Genomic DNA, 20,002 nt, shown 5'->3' on the forward strand with positions numbered 1-20,002 from the left:
CGATTCGCATTCTTCTACATGATAACAACCAGTTGTGCCAGCACCATTTGTTGAAAATGCTGTCTTTCTTCCACTGGATGGTTTTAGCTCCCTTGTGGTCTGTAGATTTTTATTATTGTATTTCTTTCCATCTTCTGGAGTTTATTTTCCTACTTACAGTATCTTCCGAAAACTTTTTGTAGTTAAGGTTTTTTGCATATGTATGTATGGTGTGTACACATGTGTACATGCATGTGGAGGCCCAAGACTAACAGGGCTGTTTCAGCTAGTCTGGCTAGGCAGTTTGTTGGGGCTTCCCTGTCTCTTCAGGATTCTAAGAACCCACATAAAAGCATTTCGGCTCACCTGTAACCCAGGATTTGGATTACAGCCAGTTACAGCTTAGTGGGTATGCATGCAGTGTGGCTCTGGGATCCAAATCCTGGTTCCCATCACCCATTGAGTTGCTTTCCCAGCCCTCTTCCAGTGTCTTAATTTAAGGGTTATTAATTTCCTTAACGTCTCTCTTATTATAAACATTTAATGCTACAACTTCCCTTCTGAAATACTGCTTTGACATTATTAGTTGTGATTTAATGTAGAAAACTTTATTAATTCGAAGTATATTTTAACTTCCACTATGGCTTACTGACTCATATGTTTCTCGAGTGTTTTTTAATTTCCTAATGGCTGATACTTAAAGATGGTAAGAAATGTTTGAATGTCATTAAATCTTTAATTTGTGTTATGAGCCATCATATTTGCACTTGGCATTACTTACATTAATGCTGACAACAGCCATACAAGGTAGAGCTAGTATGACCCCCATATTGGGTATGTGAAACACAGGGCACTGGGCATTTCATTAATTTTCTCAACACCACAGAACAGCTGAGTAGATAGGTCTCAGGTTCAAATCCAGACCATTCAGATTAGGACTAACCATTGCATAAGCCGTCATTATCTCAGTTACTCTTTTTGTTGATATAATAAGAATGAATATTCTTTATTCTTTTTTTTTTCCGGTTTAATTCCTCCACGGTAAGAGAACACAGCCAGTATAGCACAGACTTTCAAAACTTTGTCATGACCTACACTGTGGCATTGCGTGTGGTCAGTTTCAGGATCCACCTCAAAGGCATGGATGCTATTTTCTGGTGCAGTCTCCTAGGTGATCAAGCCCAAGATTTTTGGCTAATGGCGCCTATAACTATGTTAACCTCAGATTCTGATCACATTGAAGTTATGTTATTAGATGATCACACAGTTAGGGTTACCTTATCTTCCTGGTGAATTAAATCTTTGATTTGTAGATAGTAGCTCCCTTCATCCCTAATGTGCTCTAAGGTAGGGGTATGGTTCAGGCCCTAGAGCTATGGTTTGGAATTTCAGAGAACATACTCTACTCCACCTCTGCTGGAGTACAGCTCACAAATCCCCCATCGTCTTGGGTGGGCATGGATGGAGGGGGTAGTTTATCATCATAAGTGGTGGTCTTCAGAAGGCTAGCTCATTCCAGTTGACTCTTTTGAACCTGCTGCTTGGCCTAGCACTGGCTGCCCTCTCTGAAGTCAGGTCTGACCTTTGTTTATCTTTGAGTATTGCTGACAGCCTGATTTGTCCATTTCAAAGACATTTCTCTAGCATATTTGTGATAATTCCTACTAGAACAATTTTGACAACCGTATCTGTGCTGCTGCATTGGCAGAGATGAATATCCCGAGCAAATCTGCCTTTCTCTCCTCTGGCTTGTTTTTCTTAAGTCTCCATGTATTCCCAGTGACTCAGTTCAAAGGGTACTTACCAACTCTAGACCATAGTAGCATTCTTGATTGTAGAGTTCCTTTTCATGGGTGTCCCTTTCTCTCTGTATTCTGTGCTGTGCAGCCAGCTTCTCTCTGTCCTGTTATCTCCTCTGCCAGTCTCCTTCTGTCTAACCTCTTGAGGTTGCTTGGAGTCTTCCTTTCCACTTAGATTGCACTTCTTTGTGGAGTTTTAAATCCTTTCCCAAGGTAAGAACTGTTTCCATGCCAGACTTTTCACATCTCTAGACTCCCTATGTCCCACGACCATTGAGACCAGTCCACTGGGAAGTCACACTGACTCTCACTTTAATACAAATTTGAATGTGTTCCTTTGAGGGTCCCCTATCCACAATTGGCCATTGCACACTGGTAGTCTCAGGGTGCAGAGGAGCAGGGGAGCAGGGAGACTGTTTTGGAAAACAGTTTGTCTATTGAAATATTGGAGTTAGCTTATATACTTTGAGTTCTAGGCTCAAGTTATCCTCCTGCTTCTCTCTTTTGAGTAGTTAAGACTCTAGGTACATGTCACCTGCTCACCTTTCTCTTACTGTCCCTGACTCACACCAGATCTTCTATGCTTGCAGGGTGTGTGTGTGTGTGTGTGTGTGTCTGTCTGTCTGTTTGTCTGTCTGTCTGTGCCTATGTATATGATGGAGGCCAGAGAACATCCTTGGATGTTGTTCCTCTGGCACTGTCCACCTTTGTCTTATTAACATAGCATCTCTCACTTGCCTGGCATTTGCCAAGTAGGACAAGGATTCACCTGTCTCTGCTTTCCCAGTGGGGGCAGTACAAACACACCCTGCTATTTTGTTTGTTTCTGTGGGTTCTGGGGATCTAACCTGGGTCTGAGCATATGCACAACAATTACTTTACTGGGGCTATCTGTTGCCCCAGTCCCATTACCACAGATTTTTAATGATAAATTTTATTTTATTAGTCTACCCACTGATTTCTGTCTTTCTTGAGGGCAGGGAAAAGTCTGATTCATTATAGACAGCCTGGTATCCACAACACAAGGCAGGCATTTGGGGACAGAATTCAAGAAGGAATATCCTCTGGCCCTTGCCAGTTCCTAAGTTCTGAGAATGCAATTCCATAACAAGAGGCCTCAACACATGGAGGGCAGAGCCAGCTCAGTGGGCCAGCTCATCATCAACTCTGTGAGACCCGCTCTGGATTCAGAAGACTCAGCCCAGATGTGGCTGTCTCCAGAAGAGTTACGGTCAATCTCCACACTCTTTCCTCTGGCCTAGGAGTGAATGATGGAGGCATGCAGAAACAATATTAACACAGTTCTAAGACAGCTCCCCTGGCTGAGGAGCTCTATTCCTTTGTGTGTTTCATTGGCCCTTTCTTAATGAGTAAGTTAAGATTGATTGCATCTGTTTCTTCTTTAAATTAACAAAATTTACCCTCAGTTTGTTTAAAAAGAGGGACAAAGGCCTGTTTCTAATTTGTTCTGATACATTTATTAAATGTAATCATCCAGTAAAAAAAAATTCAGAGATGTTGAGAACAGCAGGAAAATATTAAACTTTCAAAATGCAGAGCTTGAATCATAAAATCTGTTTCATGGGTTCTCTATGAAATGGGACATAACCCCAGTGGCATTCACAATTAGCTGCTGAGCTGCTCGATGTAACCCAGAGGGCCGAGAGAGGGTAGCACATCCACCCAACGTGTTCCCTCTTCTCACAGATGAGATTCTGGGCTGCGTTACCCACTGAGGCTTCTGGGGCGTGCGTTTAGTCCACATTTCTTCCCTTCATTCGCTGTTGTTTTATTAAGAGTGAAGTCAGCTAACGGAAAATTTTACTTACTTTTGGAGGATGACTTTTTCTTTCCCCTACTCCCTTTTTCATTCCCATTCCCCTTATAAACCCCACCAGGAATAGAGAAACAAATGCCCCACTTGGGATGCCCAAATAGAAGGAAGAAAATTTTTGCTCTATAATAAAGCCCTAAGGTGCTGTAAGAGTAGGAATCCCTCAGGAACCAAAAGATTGATTCACAATCATGTTATTGATGTATAGATACAAACTACAAATACCAATATGTATTCATGATGTGTGTGTGTGTATGTGTGGACACATGGGTATGCATGATACATCTATAGACGAAAATATCCTCTATAGAATAAACTGAAGCAAAGAGTACATCAAAAGATCATATACTATGACCAAGTGGTATTCATTTCATCATTACAAGGATGCAAGGCTAGTTGGGTGGATGCCAATCAATAAATGTGATATCACATCACCAGAATACACAGAAACAGCACAGGTCATTGTCATAAATGCAAAGGAGACAGTGCTTGTCAAAATTCAGCATCCCTTCAAGATAAAAAAATCAACAAATTTAGGCATAGAAGGAAAATTACTTCTACTCAATGAAATCAATGTGTCAGACTCATAGTTAACAACTGTAAAGGGGAGAGTTAAAAAGATTTTCCTCTATGATCTGGAATAAAAGAAGGCACCCTGTTCTTACTATTTTTAGTCAGCATAGCATAGAAGACTTAACTTGAACAATTAAACAAGAAAAAGACTGGAAAGAAGGAAGTTAAACTGATCCTGTTTGCTGATGACAGGCTTGTGGTTAAAAACAAAAACCTTTAATGGAATACTCAATAAATATTTCACAGAGTTGCAAATGAATTTAATAGAGCCCCAGGACATAAAATCAACACACAAAATTAGTAGCATTTCTACATATTGATGCAAAGCTATCTGAAAAATAAAGAAAGCAATCTCAAATATAATAGCTACCAAAAATGACTAGGAATACATTTAACTAAAGTGGTAAAAAAAAAAAAAAACCTCTACAACAAAACAAAACAGCAGAACATTGGTAAAAAGCAATTGAAGAAGACAGAAAGCTGGAAATGAAGCTCATACTCTTGAATTGGAATAATTAATATCATTAATATTGTTAAAATGTCCGCAGGACCCAGAGTGTGAGGCCCAAATTTTAACCCTGTTCTTTGTAGAAATGCAATGAACACAACACATTCGTATGGCATAGAAACAACCTGAATAATCAAAGCAACTTTAATCAAAGTTACCAACAGCTCAGTGAGCCCCACTATATGACTCCAGATCCATAGTAACCAAACAGCAAGGCTCTCACGTCGAACCAGACAGAGACAACAGAGCAGAGTGGAGAGCCCAGAAATAGACTTAGGTGCTTACAGCTAAATGATTTGTGACAAATGTGTGAAGGACCCATGGAAGTGAGGGCAGCTTCGTCAGCCAAGAGAAACTACACACACACACACACACACACACACACACACACACACACACACGCACACACACACACACATACTTGAATTAGTTCCTCATCTTTAACTATACACAAAACCTAGGTCAAAATTGATAGAGAGCTTAAAAGTGAGACCCTCAAACAATAAAACCATATAATAGAAAATATAAGATATTCACCTAAGCAAGGATGTTTCAGGACACTCCCAACCAAATGCAGGCCAAACTGATCCTGTCAAATTAGGGAATGTCTGTGTGGTAGAGGAAACAACAGAGAGATAACCTGTGGAATGGGGGAAATATTTAAGAATTACATTTTCACAAAGAGAAAAGATGTCCAATGCTTAGATGAATAGCAATAAATAAATAAGAACCCTAATTAAATATAGCAAATGAGGGCTAAGATGGCTCAGTAGATGAATCACTTGGCACACAAGCAAGAAGACTGGAGTTGGCATCTTCAGAACTCCTTTGAAAGCCAGGCAGTTGCCCTGGCCACCTATAATCCCTGGGCCCAGGAGGCAGGAACAGCAGAATCACTGCAACAAGCTGACAGCTGGATGCTGTTGTCTAAACAATAAATGTCCCCCATAGGCTTCTATATGAGAACACTTGGTCCCAGTTGGTGGCACTGTTTAGGAAAATTATAGAGCCATTATGTCCTAAAGTTTAGGAGGTGAAGTGGTCACTGGGAGTGGGCTTTGAAGAATGACTATTATGGAAAATGCTGGAAGATAACAAGTGTTGGTTAGGATGTGGGAAGGGAGGGACCTCTGTATGTTGTTGCTAGGAAAGTAAATAAATGAGTGCAGTCGTTAAGGAAAACAGAATAGAGGTTGCTCAAAAAGCTAAAAGTAGTGTCATAATGTCATCTAGAAATCCCACTACTGTGCATATGCCCAAAATAAAGAAAACCACTATATTGAAGGTATGTCTGCACTCCATTTTGATTATGTCACTATTTGTAACAGTCAAGGTATACAATCAATGTATTCATCAATGAATGAATGAAGTATGTTTGTATATATGTGTGCATATATAATATTACACATAAATTACTCAGTCTTAGATATTGTATTGTAATAGAAAAAGGACCAAGAGATCCTCTCGGATCACATCTAATGACAATGCCACTTTTTAATAATTTTATAATTTTTTATAATAGCCATACTTCAAAGCCCACCTCCAGTGACCACCTCACCTCCTAAACTTTAGGACCTAAATGTTCTATAATCTTCCCCAAAATGCTGCCAACTGGGACCAAGTGTTCCCTTATAAAGCCTATGGGGGACATTTATCATTTAAACATTTATCTTTGTATGCACAAATGTATATACACATACACACACATACTGCATTTTCTTTGTGTATGTGTGTGTCCATAGAATGAATGCAATCCTGATATTTTATGACACTGTAGACAAACCTGAAGGACATTGTGTTGAGCATAATGATCCAGGTACAGAAAGATAAACACTGCATGACCTGACTCATGCAGAATCTAAAAAGTTTGTATCGTGGAAGTGGAGGGTGGAATGGTACCTACTAGAGCTTGGGGGTAGTTAATGGGGAGGGGTAGCAAGGCATTTTTGGGAAACCCTGCTATTAAGGTCATAGTCTACCATGATTGGACAGTTCCTTGAGCTCCACCCAAAATGGAGGACTCCCTTTCCCAGTGAAAATTCCTCCTCCCTGTCTGACCTTATTTGGGGAGCCCAACCCCCACATTCTCTACCTTAGGGATGCCACATAGCCTTTGGTGAAATTACAAGTTCAACTTATTTTCTCCCAAGAAATTGCCTGGCAAACACCTGGAATGCTTCTCATGCAGTGAGGATGTCTTAGTTAGGGTTTTACTTCTACAAACAGGCACCATGACCAAGGCAACTCTTATAAAGGACAACATTTAATTGGGGCTGGCTTATAGGTTCAGAGGTTCCGTCCATTATCAAGGTGGGAGCATGGCAGTGTGCAGGCAGACATGGTGCAGGAGAAGCTGAGAGTTCTACATCGTCATCTGAAGGCTGCTAGGAGAAGACTGGCTTCCAGGCAGCTAGGATGAGGATCTTTTTTTTTCTTTCAATTTTTATTAGATATTTTCTTCATTAACATTTCAAATGCTATCCAGAAAATCCCCTATACCCTCCCCTCCCCCCGCCCTGTTCCCCTACCCACCCACTCCCACTTCTTGGCCCTGGAGTTCCCCTGTACTAGGGCATATAAAGTTTGCAAGACCAAGGGGCCTCTCTTCCCATATGCAGCTAGAGACACGAGCTCTGGAAGTACTAGTTGGTTCATATTGTTGCTCCACCTATAGGGTTGCAGACCCCTTCAGCTCCTTGGGTACTTTCTCTAGCTGCTAGAATGAGGATCTTAAAGCCCACACCCACAGTGACACACTTCCTCCAACAAGGCTACACCTATTCCAACAAGGCCACACCTCCAAATAGTGCCACTCCCTGGACCAAGCATATTCAAAACACCACAGAGAGGTTCCTAGTACCTTAACCCTCAGGAAATGCATACTCACCCTGAAAATCCCTTCCCACTCTCCAAGGTTTATATAGCCCTTATTCACCCCAAGTAAAATACGTGTGCAAGCCATTTCAATAAATTCTGTCTAAAAGAGCTGTAACACTGAAATCCTTGTAGAAGGCCCCCTCTCCCCAGCCAAACCCACAGACCAGGAGTTAAAGGTATAGAATTACAGCTAGAAAAAGGAAGTGAATTTTTAAGAGATTAGTTAATAATGATACATTGTATTCTTCAAAAATGTAAAGAGTGTGGGTGTTATATGGTTTTACCATGGGAGTAATAACCACGGGAGGTGGTGTGTTTGTTAATTAGCATTGTATCACTGTGTGTATATACTTAAGAATATGTTGTACATGATAAAATCATATGCTATCTGCCAATTTTAGAAGTGTGTTTAAGGAACTGGAGGGATGACACAGTGGTTAAGAGCATTTGCTGCTCTTGTAGAGGACTGGAATTTGGTTCCCAGCGCTCACATGGTGACTTATAACTGCCTGTAACTCCTTTCAAGGGGATCCAATGCCCTCTTCTGGCTTCCCTGGGTACCAGGCATGCATATGGTGCACATGTGGACATTCAGGCTAAGCAGTCATATACATAAAATAAAAGTAAATGCATTTTTAAGAAAGAAAGAATGAGGTCCCACTGAGGGTAGGGAGTTGTTGTTTGGTTTGGTTAATGTTTTTAGGGCTGGGGCGGTGGCTCACTGTTCAGCACATTGTTCTTGTAAAGGGTACAGCTTGGTTCTCAGCACCCATGTTGGGTGCCTCACAGCTGCCTGCAACTCCAGCTCCGTGGGATCTAGTCTCTTCTGGCTTCTGTGGGCACCTGCTGTGGTGTACACACACACACACACACACACACACCAAACAATTTTTAAAAGGAAGGAAATTGAAATAAAAAAAGAAAAAAAAAAGGAAGTAAGAAAGGAAAGGGAGGAATCAAATAAGAGAGGTGAGAAAAGGAGAAAAACAGGAAACAAGACTCTTGAAACAAATGGGAAGAGGAAACGAAAGAAGAGTGTGTGTGTGTGCTGGGGAGTTGTAAAGTAAATGAACAGATAGGGGAGCCCAGACAAGTGGGAACTTTGACTTATACAAAAAAGGAAGTGAGAAATGTAAAGCGTCTAAGGGTGAAGAGAAATCTGGGTGTGAGCCATGGGAAAAGGGAAGTAAGAACTGAGAACTGAGAGAGGGGGAGATCCGGTACAGAGGACACAGAGGGTACAGCGGGTGGGAAAAGGGAAGTGAGAACTGAGAGAGGGGGAAATTTGGTACATCGCTTAGGGCGGGTGTGGCTGGTGGGAGAAGGGAAGTGAGAAATGTAAAGCATATGGGGGAGGCAAGGAAGCCAGGTGTGAGCCATGGGAAAAGGGAAGTGAGAACTGAGAACTGAGAGAGGGGGAAATCCGGTACAGTGGACACAGAGGGTACAGCGGGTGGGAAAAGGGAAGTGAGAACTGAGAACGGAGAAAGGGGGTTATCCTGTATGGCGGGTATGGCCAGTATGGGGGATGGGAAAGGGGAAGTGAGGATGTAAGATAAATAAGGGGGAATCCAGATAAGCCAGAAATCTGAAATTTAAAAAAAAAAAAAAAGAGGAAATCAGCTGAGGAAGTGAGAAGTGTGAGAAAGGAAACAAACCAGATGAGAAAGGGAAGCAGGACAGAGGAGAGGCAGAGAGGCCTTGGCAGGGGGAAAGCTCCCAGGCCAGAGATATGCCATACCCCCCTCACATTGGCCTGGACCTGAACCTACGTGCTCCAGGGCCAGTTCTTTATGGGAGGAGACAGACAACACTTGGGTAACTGTGAATTGCTACCTTAGAAATAGGATTTTAAGAAGTGAAAAAGAGGAAGAGGAAGTAGAGGAAGAGGAAGAAGGGAAGGGAGGAGAGGAGGGAAAGGAAGAGAAGGAAGGAGGCAGGGGAAGACAGGAGGAGGAAGCTAGGAAGTGTGAGTTGACAGAGCAGAGCCGTTGGTAAGAAGATGTGCAATGTCAATGTAGGATTCTTAACCTGCCTTCCAGTACTCTTCAGCGTTTAGAGGGGGGAGTTTCAGGGTGGAGGGAGGCATTGTTCTCTTGCAGGAGTAAGCCAATGGTAGAATTCTGAAGAGTTTGAAAACCACCAAAGAATATTGGTGTGATTAGTTGAAATCTTCTGGTTAAAAATGAAATAACCATTTGTCAATGTTTTATCAACAATGAAGACAATACCCAAAATTGTATGTGTGACCTCAAAGCTAATGTGATATATTGAAATTATTCTGAGTAAGAGATGCATTGTTACTTTTTTCTTCTTCATTGATCTGTGCTTTTAATTTTAAGGGAACTAATTTTCCCATGTAATGATGTCATTGCAAATTAAAACACCTTTTTTTTTCTTTCTCTCCCTTCTCTCCTCCTCTTCCTCTGCAACAGGGTTACATGATGGAAACCAGAATCTCAGGCCTGATATGTGACACAGATGTGTTTGTAACCTTTTGAAGGTGACAATGTGGTCATGCTTCAGGTAAGGGTTAGGACACAGTTATTCATTTTAAACAACACACTTTTCAAGACCAAGAATTATCCAAAAAATCTGAAGTGTTTTGTACGTTTTATCTTTATCTGATACCTTCGTTTAATTGGCAGGTGTTTTCCTGTTAGGCAGTTGAACAGGGGATTGGGGTATTTGTCTTTTAGGTCATCTTTGATGTTTAAATATGTCTTTGTAGTTTCAGAAAACCACTAGCATGTACTAAGTCAGATTTTTATGCTAGCAAAGCTATTCCAATGGAGTATTCAGGCCCTGAAGATAAAACGTGAAAAACAGAATGCTAAACTCAAAAGTATGGGGTGGCCAGTCAACACAGAAATGCATATTAGGACAAATTGGGACTCATTGTTGGCGAAAGTAGAAGAGGCTTTACATGTTGCTATGGGACTATGTGTAATTCTACCCCAGGACTCTACCCTAATAATCATAAATATGGAATAAAAAAAACACTGAAGCAATACATTCTCACCACTACATAATTTATTATAGCAATAAGTATCAATAGCAAAATGATTATGTAAATCGTACTCTGACCACTCAGTGGGGAATTATATATCACCTTTAAAATTGTACTTGCAAGCAGTTCTGCTTCTAACAGAAATGTAAAACGTATGGTAAGGAAAATGATATGAAATTACACACAAGATATAATTGTTGTGTTTTTAAGAGAGTAACAGAGGCTGGACGACTCAGGGCATAAAATGCTTGCTACACAGCTGTGGTCACTCAGGTTCAGAACCCCGGAATCCATATAAAAAGCTGGGCAGTTGTGACAGCTGCCTGTAGTCCCAGCACACGGGAGACAGATCTGACTTCCATGGGACAAGCAGGCTGGCCAAACTAGACAAAAGGGAAAGCTCTGGGTTCAGTGAAAGAACCTGCCTCAATATAGACAGTGGAGAGCAAAAATGAAAGACACTTGACATCAACCTCAGGCCTCCACACGCACGTGTGCACTTGCACATACATGCATCTGCAACAAAACAAAAGGAACAAAACCAACAGACAAATAGTGGGGCTTGTGGTCTGTCAGTGGAATCACCACCTCTTCTCCAGTTATCCCTCTTCATAATTCCACATCCTGGAAATACCCAGCAAACAAACAGGATGGGGCTGAAAGGGATAATAAAGATTCTAGCCTCCTAGGGGCCTTAGAACTAGAGAAATGAAAAGGCAAGTACTTGTTCAGGTTTCTAAGAAGCATGGACAAAATACATTCCAAAATGAAGGCTGTTCCCATAGCTTAAGAACCAGAAACACAGTGGCCTAAGAGTGGAAAAACTTGACAATGTCTGCTTTGACTCAGTTAGGCACAAGGAAATGAGACCCTAACTATATTAGTCAGGGTTTTTCTGCTATGGACAGACATCATGACCAAGGCAACTTTTATAAGGACAACATTTCATTGGGACTGGCTTGCAGGTTTAGAGGTTCAATCCATTATCACCATTTGGGAGAATGGCAGCATCCATGCAGATGTGGTGCTGGAGGAGCTAAGAGTTCTACATCTTAATCCAAAGGAAGTCAGGAGCAAACTGTCCTCAGGCAGCTAAGAGGAGAGTCTCAAAACCCACTCCCACAGTGACACACGTCCTCTAACAAGGCCACACCTCCTAACAATGCCACTCCCTAGCCAAGCATATTCAAACCACCACATTCCACTCCCAGGCTCCCAAAGGCTTGAGTCTATGGACACCATACCTAGGCATAGCATAATGCAACAATACCTTTAGTACAACTTCAAAAACTTCATAGTCTATCATAGTCTCTACAATATTAAAACTCCAAAGTTCAAAGTCTCTTCTGAAATTCATGCAGTCTCTTAACTGTAATCCTTTAAGAAATCAAAATTAAAAAGCAGATCACATACTTCCAACATCACAGGATATACATTACCATTCCAAAATGTCATAGTAAGAAAATACTGGACCAAAGGGGTAAACTTCAAATTCTTCATCTCCATGTCTAATGTCCAACTCCTTTCATCTTTGCTGACTGCAACAAATTTTTTTCTCTTGGACTGATTCCACTCCCTATTGGCAGATTTCCTTAGCAGGTATCTCACAACTCTGTCATCTCTAACATCTTGAGTTTTCCAAGACTACTTTAACTTCAGAGCTTCTTGTTCCAGTGTCTGCGATCAGTACACAATCTTCTGTATTCTTAAAACGGTTCGTTTGGGTCACTTCTCCAGTTCTGACCTCTTTAGCACTCTAGGCTCTGGTTAAGTCTACTCCACTGCTGCTGCTGTTCTTGGTGGTCATCCCATGGTACTGGAATCTCCGATATACTGGGATCGTCTGCTGCAACTAGACTTCACCAATAGCCTCTCATAAACTCCCTTCATGGTGCCAAGCCTCAATTTCTTTGCATGACCCCTTGAGTCCTGGACTATCAATTGCAACTGAGGCTGCACCTTTACCAATGGCCTTCCCTGGCCTCTCACAGTGTCAAGCCTCAGCTGCTCTCCATTACACCTTTATGTCTTCAAAACCACCACCTGTGTGACTCTCATACCTTACAAAGTCTAGCTGTACCACAGGTATAACCTTGGCTATCTTTGGAACACAGCTTCTTTGTGCTCTCAGAAATCACTTCCTAGATTTCACCTCAGTGATGCTGGTCTCTTCTTAATCACCNCTAATTTCTTAGATTCAGCTAACCAGCATTAATTGTTCCAGTAGCCACTTCTGTTCTTGACTCTAAAGTCAGAGCCGCATGGCCGAAGCTGTGGACTGAAACTGGAACATGGCCCCTTGTTCTATTACATTATCACCAGCTTTCTGTTTTTCAGCTCCTTCAACTGTCTAAGCTTGGCTGTCCTGAAACTTGCTCTGTAAACTGACCTTTAACTCTCTGAGTTCTTCTGAGTCTCCTGAGTTCTGGGATTAAAGGAATATATCACCATGCCTAGACTTAAGCTTTTTCTACTTGGAACTTGCTCTGTACCAGGCTGGCCTTGAACTCAAGAGATCTGCTTGCCTCTGTCTCCTGGGATTAAAAGTGTGTACCGCCATGTCTGGACCTAAGCTTTACATGGCCACTCTTGCTCAAGATCTAGATCAAAAACCTGTGTCTTCCAGCCTCAAGATCTGGATGACAGTTGTGCTCTCCATTTCTGGATTGTAGTTCATTTCAGATCAAAAGTCCAAATGGAAACAGTAGCCTTGTCATAATAATGCTTAGATATAACTATTCCTTCTTCAACTGCAAACGCATAAGTGTAGCGGGGTGGGATCTTGCCCCAAGGTCACCACTCCCTTAATTCCATTTAATGTCCTTGAACACAGAAGTTAGCTTCTTTCCACTTCCTGGTGCCCCTTTACTCTTTGAACCATAAATTGTATTCACAGCTTGTCATTCTTCATTAAGAATGAACGTTAGTAACCACACAATAGAATTAATACCAGGCTGTTTAGAGATTTTCTTTGTCAAAGCAAGTAATCTAAATCTCTTCACCTTAGCTTCAGGCAGACTCCAGACAATGGCAACACGCAACCACATTCTTCACCAAAATGTCACAAAACAGTCTCTAGGCCACATACTAAAATCTCCCCCCACCCCGCCCCCGACACCTCTTGAGCTAGGTTGCCACAGTTCAAAACACCTCCAGAAAGTCTTCCAAGCTTCTACTAGTATGGCCCATTAAGCCCTACTTAAAGCATTCAGTAGCTTTAGAAAGTTGGAAAATCCCCATTCCTCCAAACAAAAGCAAACACAGCAATATCCCAGGACCTGGTCCCAATTTCTGTTTTAGTTAGGGTTTTACTGCTGTGAACAGACACCATGACCAAGGCAACTCTTATAAAGGACAACTTTTAGTTAGGGCTGTCTTATAGGTTCAGAGGTTCAGTCTATTACCATCAAGGTGGGAACATAACAGCGTTTAGGCAGATATGGTGCAGGAGGAACTGAGAATTCTACATCTTGATCCAAAGGAAGCTAGGAGCAGATTGTCCTCAGGTAAATAGGAGGAAGCCACACCCACAGTAACACACTTCCTCCAACAAGGCCACACCTAAATAATGCCACTCACTCCCTGGCCAAGCATATTCAAACTACCACACTAATCCTTCTAATTCCACTCACTAATCATTTCAGTGGGTTCCAATGGAGCTGTTGTATATGTCCCATGACTCTAGGGAGTAGACAGCATAAAATGTACCTACCCTGTGTCATACAGGAAATTAACGTTCTGTATTCCTCTCAACAGAAGCAGAGAATACTCTAGATCTTCATTCCAAGTAGCCTATTATGTATGGAGCCTCTCTATCTACCAATCAGGTGATGTAAAGTGACGTCCACCCTGCTGTCAGCTGTGGGAATAAGAGCTAGGAGACACAATAGTCATCTCTCAGCTTTCCATCATCGTGACAAAATGCCCAAGAAGCAGAATGTAAAGTAGGAATGATTTCTACTGACTCACAGTCAGAGGTTTTAGTTCATTGACTCTTGGCTTCGTGCAGGGTACAAGATAGAGGCTCCAAGGATCCACTCCCTTCTGTTAGAGTTCACTTTATCTTCAATAGCCTATCAAATTAGGGACCCATCAAAGAACTAATTCATTGATTTGTTCAGAGTCCTCATGGACCGATCACTTCTAAAGCCTCCCAAGTGGCAAACAAGCCTTGAGCACATGTCCTTGGGTGGTATTTTTAGATTCCAACCACAGTTCTCCTCCCTCTCCTCCCTCTCCTCCCTCAAAGCAGTTGATGGGGAGTTGAGCCCCAGCGTCACTTGGTCTCAGAAGAGTGAAATGTTGGGAAGCAGAACTCAACTCTCTCCTTCCCTGGCCTTAGTGAGAAGCAGAGAGGCTAAGCCCCTATCTTCATCCAGCATCAACAAGGAACTTAATGAGGTGGCAGAAAACAGGACAACTTGGCATTCTGCCTCCTCTTTCCCATGCCCAGGCAGGATAAATTAGTGGCCCATTTTTGTTAGGACAATATTGGACAAATACAGAGGAAAGAGGAACATACTTACACAGAATCTTTGGAAACTCAGAATGAAACAGGATCTCATTATAACATCTGAATAACCTGGATACAAGAATAAAAAAAAAGAGCCTCACTCATCCTATGACAGGCCAGGGAAATAATGAAGGAAATTAGAAATAGCAACAGATGATGAAGGAAAAGAATCAGATGCTGAATTTTATGACAAGGATTTAAAACTGACCACCATTAAAAAAAAATGCTTCTGTGATAATGAAATGTCTTCCAAACAAAAACAAAGCAAAAAGAATCCCTGAAAAGAAATAAAAAAATAATTTAAAGGATTAAATGTCACTTATAGAACTGAAAATAACAGTAACTGAAATAACAGGGTTACAGAATAATCTCTGTAATATGAGAAGACCCAGAGTGGAATCAGTGAACTTGGTGACTGATCAATAGAATATAGTTTTTACATTTGAGAGAAAATATAGAATACTTACCTTTATGTGTCCATCTAATTTTAGTAAACAACATAACCCATTTTCCTAACCCCCAAAAAACTGATTTAATTCTTACATATGGCTAAATACTATATTATTGTGTACTGTGACATACTTAGATCAAAAGTCAAATCTCAGAGGAACTTAAAAAAATATAGGACTGAGTGGCAGTGAGGCACAGATAGAGTGATCCCACAAGGGAAATGAGGCAAGTCCCTGGGGCATTTTTGTGAAATGTGCCCAGACAACTGGGGGTGGGGCCATGCCTGAGCAGATGGTCTTGAGTTATATTAAGAAAGCAGGCTGAGCAAGCCAAGAGGAGCAAGCCTTTAAGCAATGTTCCTTCATGATCTCTGCATCAGTTCCTGCCTCTTAGTCCTGCCCTGACTTACTTTCCTTCGTGATGGACTATAAGCTGTAAAGAAGAAAAAAATCAGCCCTTTCTTCCCCACATTGTTTTTGCTAATGATGTTTATCACAGCAGTAGAAAATAAGCTAAGATAAAAAACAAAGACAGGAAATCAGAAAGACCCAGTCACCAGCACCAGGAATGACAGAGGATGTGTTGTCAGGGAATTTGCAGCCATTGAAAGACCAATAAGGGAGAAGCTTTGTGAATCTGACAGCTCAGGAAGAAAGGACAAATTCTTCAAAAGCCACCAACTGTTCAAATTTATTAAAGTTAAAATAGAGTACTCAAGTAGTTCTATACTGTTACAGAAATTAAATTTTTAGTAATGATTTAAAAACCCCTGAGAAATAATTTGTAGGCCTGAGCTTGACTAGAAACTCCAATGGTCAATTAAGAAATTTTACAAAATTTCTTCTGGAAAATGAGAGAATTCTTATTTTCACAACTTATATTAGGAGGCTGGAATTATCCTGATACCCAACAGACAGACAGTATAAAGGAGTCAAAACCACAGACCAATGCCGCTCATCAGCTTAGACAGCAAAAGTCTCAGCAAAATGTTAATAAATTAAATCAAGCAATGTGTAAATGAAGTATATACTACAACCTAGTGGGATTTGTTCCTGATGTGCAAAGATGTTTTAAAACTCAAAAATGAGATCAGTGCAATTCTCTTTATCAGTGAAATAAAGGAGAGAGGCCAAATGATCATATTAGTTTACACAGAAAGAGCAATTGAGCCCTTCCAGTCGGTGCCAGCTCCAGGCAACCTTGGGCACAAACTCAGCGGATGGTCCCACATCCCCAGAAGACTCTCCACGCTGCAGGCACCCTAGCTCGCCCAGGGTCTTAGGATCACTGGTGAGTGGAACACAACATCTGTTCCAAACCAAACATGACAGGCCTGTGACAACAGAAGCAAGGACGCAGGAGCTCTGCCTGACCAGCGGCTCGAGTTCCTTCTGATCAGTGCTGCTATACCTTGGATTTGAGCACACTAGACAGCCCCACTGTCCCCAGAGGAGACACCATTTCCAGGAGCTGTAACATGCCCATGATCTTAGGATTTCAGGATCCCAAGATACCAGGAGCTTGGTCACACCAGGATCTCAGGGTCTCAGAGGAAACTTGACTGCCAAGAACTCAGGTTCACAGGATCCCAGAATCACAGAATCACAGAGAAAGCTGGAATCTGAGGAGTCCTGAATCAACCAGGATTATAGGAAGGACAGGCTCCAGTCAGATATATTGAGGGCAACAACCACTTGAGATAATCAGATGGAGATGGCAGGAGGCAAGCATAAGAACAGATGCAATAGAAACCAAGGTTACTTGGCATCATCAGAACCAAACTCTCCCACCATAGTAAGTCCTGGATACACCATCACACCAGAAAAGCAAGATCTGATTCTAAAGTCACTTTTCATGATGATGATGGAGGACTTTAAGAAGGAAATAAATAACTCCATTAAAGAAATACAGGAGAACACAGGTAAACAGCAAGAAGCCCTTAAAGAGGAAATACAAAAATCCCTTAAAGAGTTACAGGAAAACACTACGAAACAGGTGAAAGAATTGAACAAAACCATCCAGGATCTAAAAATGGAAGCAGAAACAATACAGAAATCACAAAGGGAGACAACTCTGAAAATAGAAATCCTAGGAAAGAAACCAGAAACCATAGATTCGGGCATCAGCAACAGAATACAAGAGATGGAAGAGAGAATCTCAGGTGCAGAAGAAAACATGGACACAACAATGAAAGAAAATGCAAAAAGATCCTAACTCAAAACATCCATAAAATCCAGGACACAATGAGAAGACCAAACCTAAGGATAATAGGTATAGATGAGAATGAAGATTTTCAACTTAAAGGGCCAGTAAATATCTTCAACAAAATTATAGGAGAAAACGTCCCTAACCTAAAGAGAGAGATGCCCATGAACATACAAGAAGCCTACAGAACACCAAATAGACTGGACCAGAAAAGAAATTCCTCCTGTCACATAATAATCAGAACAACAAATGCACTAAATAAAGATAGAATATTAGAAGCAGTAAGGGAAAAAGGTCAAGTAACATATAAAGGCAGACCTATCAGAATTACACCAGACTTCTCAGAGACTATGAAAGCCAGAAGATCCTGGGCAGATGTTATACAGACCCTAAGAGAACACAAATGCCAGCCCAGGCTACTATACCCAGCAAAACTCTCAATTACCGTAGATGGAGAAACCAAAGTATTCCATGACAAAACTCCTGATTACACAATATCTTTCCACGAATCCAGCCCTTCAAAGGATAATAAAGGGAAAACTTCAACACAAGGAGGGAAATGACACCCTAGAAAAAGCAAGAAAGTAATTCTTCAACAAACATAAATGAAGATAGCCGCAAGAACAGAATCCCAAATCTAACAACAAAAATAACAGGAAGTAACAATTACTTTTCCTTAATATCTCTTAATATCAGTGGACTCAATTCTCCAATAAAAAGACATAGACTAACAGACTGGCTATATAAACAGGACCCAACATTTTGCTGCATACAGGAAACCCACCTCAGGGACAAAGACAGACACTACCTCAGAGTAGAAGGCTGGAAAACAATTTTCCAAGCAAATGGTCTGAAGAAACAAGCCGGAGTAGCCATTCTAATATCGAATAATATCGACTTCCAACCCAAAGTTTAAAAAAAGAAAAAAAGAAAAAAAAAAGAGGGGCACTTCATACTTGTCAAAGGTAAAATCTTCCAAGATGAACTCTCAATTCTGAATATCTATGCTCCAAACACAAGGGCATCCACATTCATTAAAGAAACTTTAGTAAAGCTCAAAGCACACATTGCACTGCACACAATAATAGTGGGAGACTTTAACACCCTACTCTCGTCAATGGACAGATCCTGGAAACAGAAACTAAACTTTACACAGTGAAACTAACAGAAGTAATGAAACAAATGTATTTAACAGATATCTACAGAATATTTTATCCTAAAACAAAAGGATATACTTTCTTCTCAGCACCTCATGGTACTTTCTCCAAAATTGACCACAAAATTGTCACAAAACAGGTCTCAACAGACACAAAAATATTGAAATTATCCCGTTTCTTATCATATCACCATAGACTAAGGCTGATCTTCAATAACAACATAAATAATAGAAATCCCACATACACGTGGAAGCTGAACAACACTCTACTCAATGATAACTTGGTCAAGGAAAAAATAAAGAAAGAAATTAAAGACTTTTTAGAGTTTAATGAAAATGAAGCCACAACATACCCCAACTTATGGGACACAGTGAAAGTAGTCCTAAGAGGAAAACTCATAGCTCTGAGTGCTGCCAAAAATGAACTAGAGAGAGCACACACTAGCAGCTTGACAACACACCTAAAAGCTCTAGAACAAAAAAAAAAGCAAATTCACCCAAGAGGAGTAGACAGCAGGAAATAATCAAATTCAGGGCTGAAATCAACCAAATAGAAACAGAAAGAACTTTACAAAGAATCAACCAAACCAGGAGCTGTTTATTTTGAGAAAATCAACAAAATATATAAACCCTTAGCCAGACTCACTAAAGGGAACAGGGACAGTATCCTAATTAACTAAATCAGAAATGAAAAGGGAGACATAACAACAGAACCTGAGGAAATCCAAAGCATCATCAGATCCTACTACAAAAGGCTATACTTAACAAAACTGGAAAACATGGATGAAATGGACAATTTTCTAGACAGATACCAAGTACCAAAATTAAATCAGGATCAGATTAACTATCTAAACAACCCCATATCCGCTAAAGAAATAGAAGAAGTCATTAATGGTCTCCCAACCAAAAAAAAAAAAAGCCCAGGACCAGATGGGTTTAGTGCAGAGTTCTATCAGACCTTCAAAGAAGACCTAATTCCAATTCTTCTCAAACTATATCACAAAATAGAAACAGAAGGTACTCTACCCAATTCATTCTATGAAGCCACAATTACTCTGATACCTAAACCACATAAAGACCCAACAAAGAAAGAGAACT

General features: G+C 40.9%; 1 protein-coding gene across 1 annotated transcript in view; it reads left to right on the top strand.

The window, feature by feature from the left end:
- Acoxl (acyl-CoA oxidase like) overlaps positions 1-20,002 on the top strand; it is a 276,006-nt gene that overhangs the window by 148,622 nt on the left and 107,382 nt on the right. The window contains 2 exon segments of the mRNA XM_021179280.2: positions 10,006-10,065; positions 10,067-10,096. Of these exon segments, the coding sequence (XP_021034939.1) occupies positions 10,006-10,065; positions 10,067-10,096 (90 nt within the window).

This window comes from Mus caroli, chromosome 2 (assembly GCF_900094665.2).
Source record: "Mus caroli chromosome 2, CAROLI_EIJ_v1.1, whole genome shotgun sequence".
Classification (NCBI taxonomy): Eukaryota; Metazoa; Chordata; class Mammalia; order Rodentia; family Muridae; genus Mus; species Mus caroli.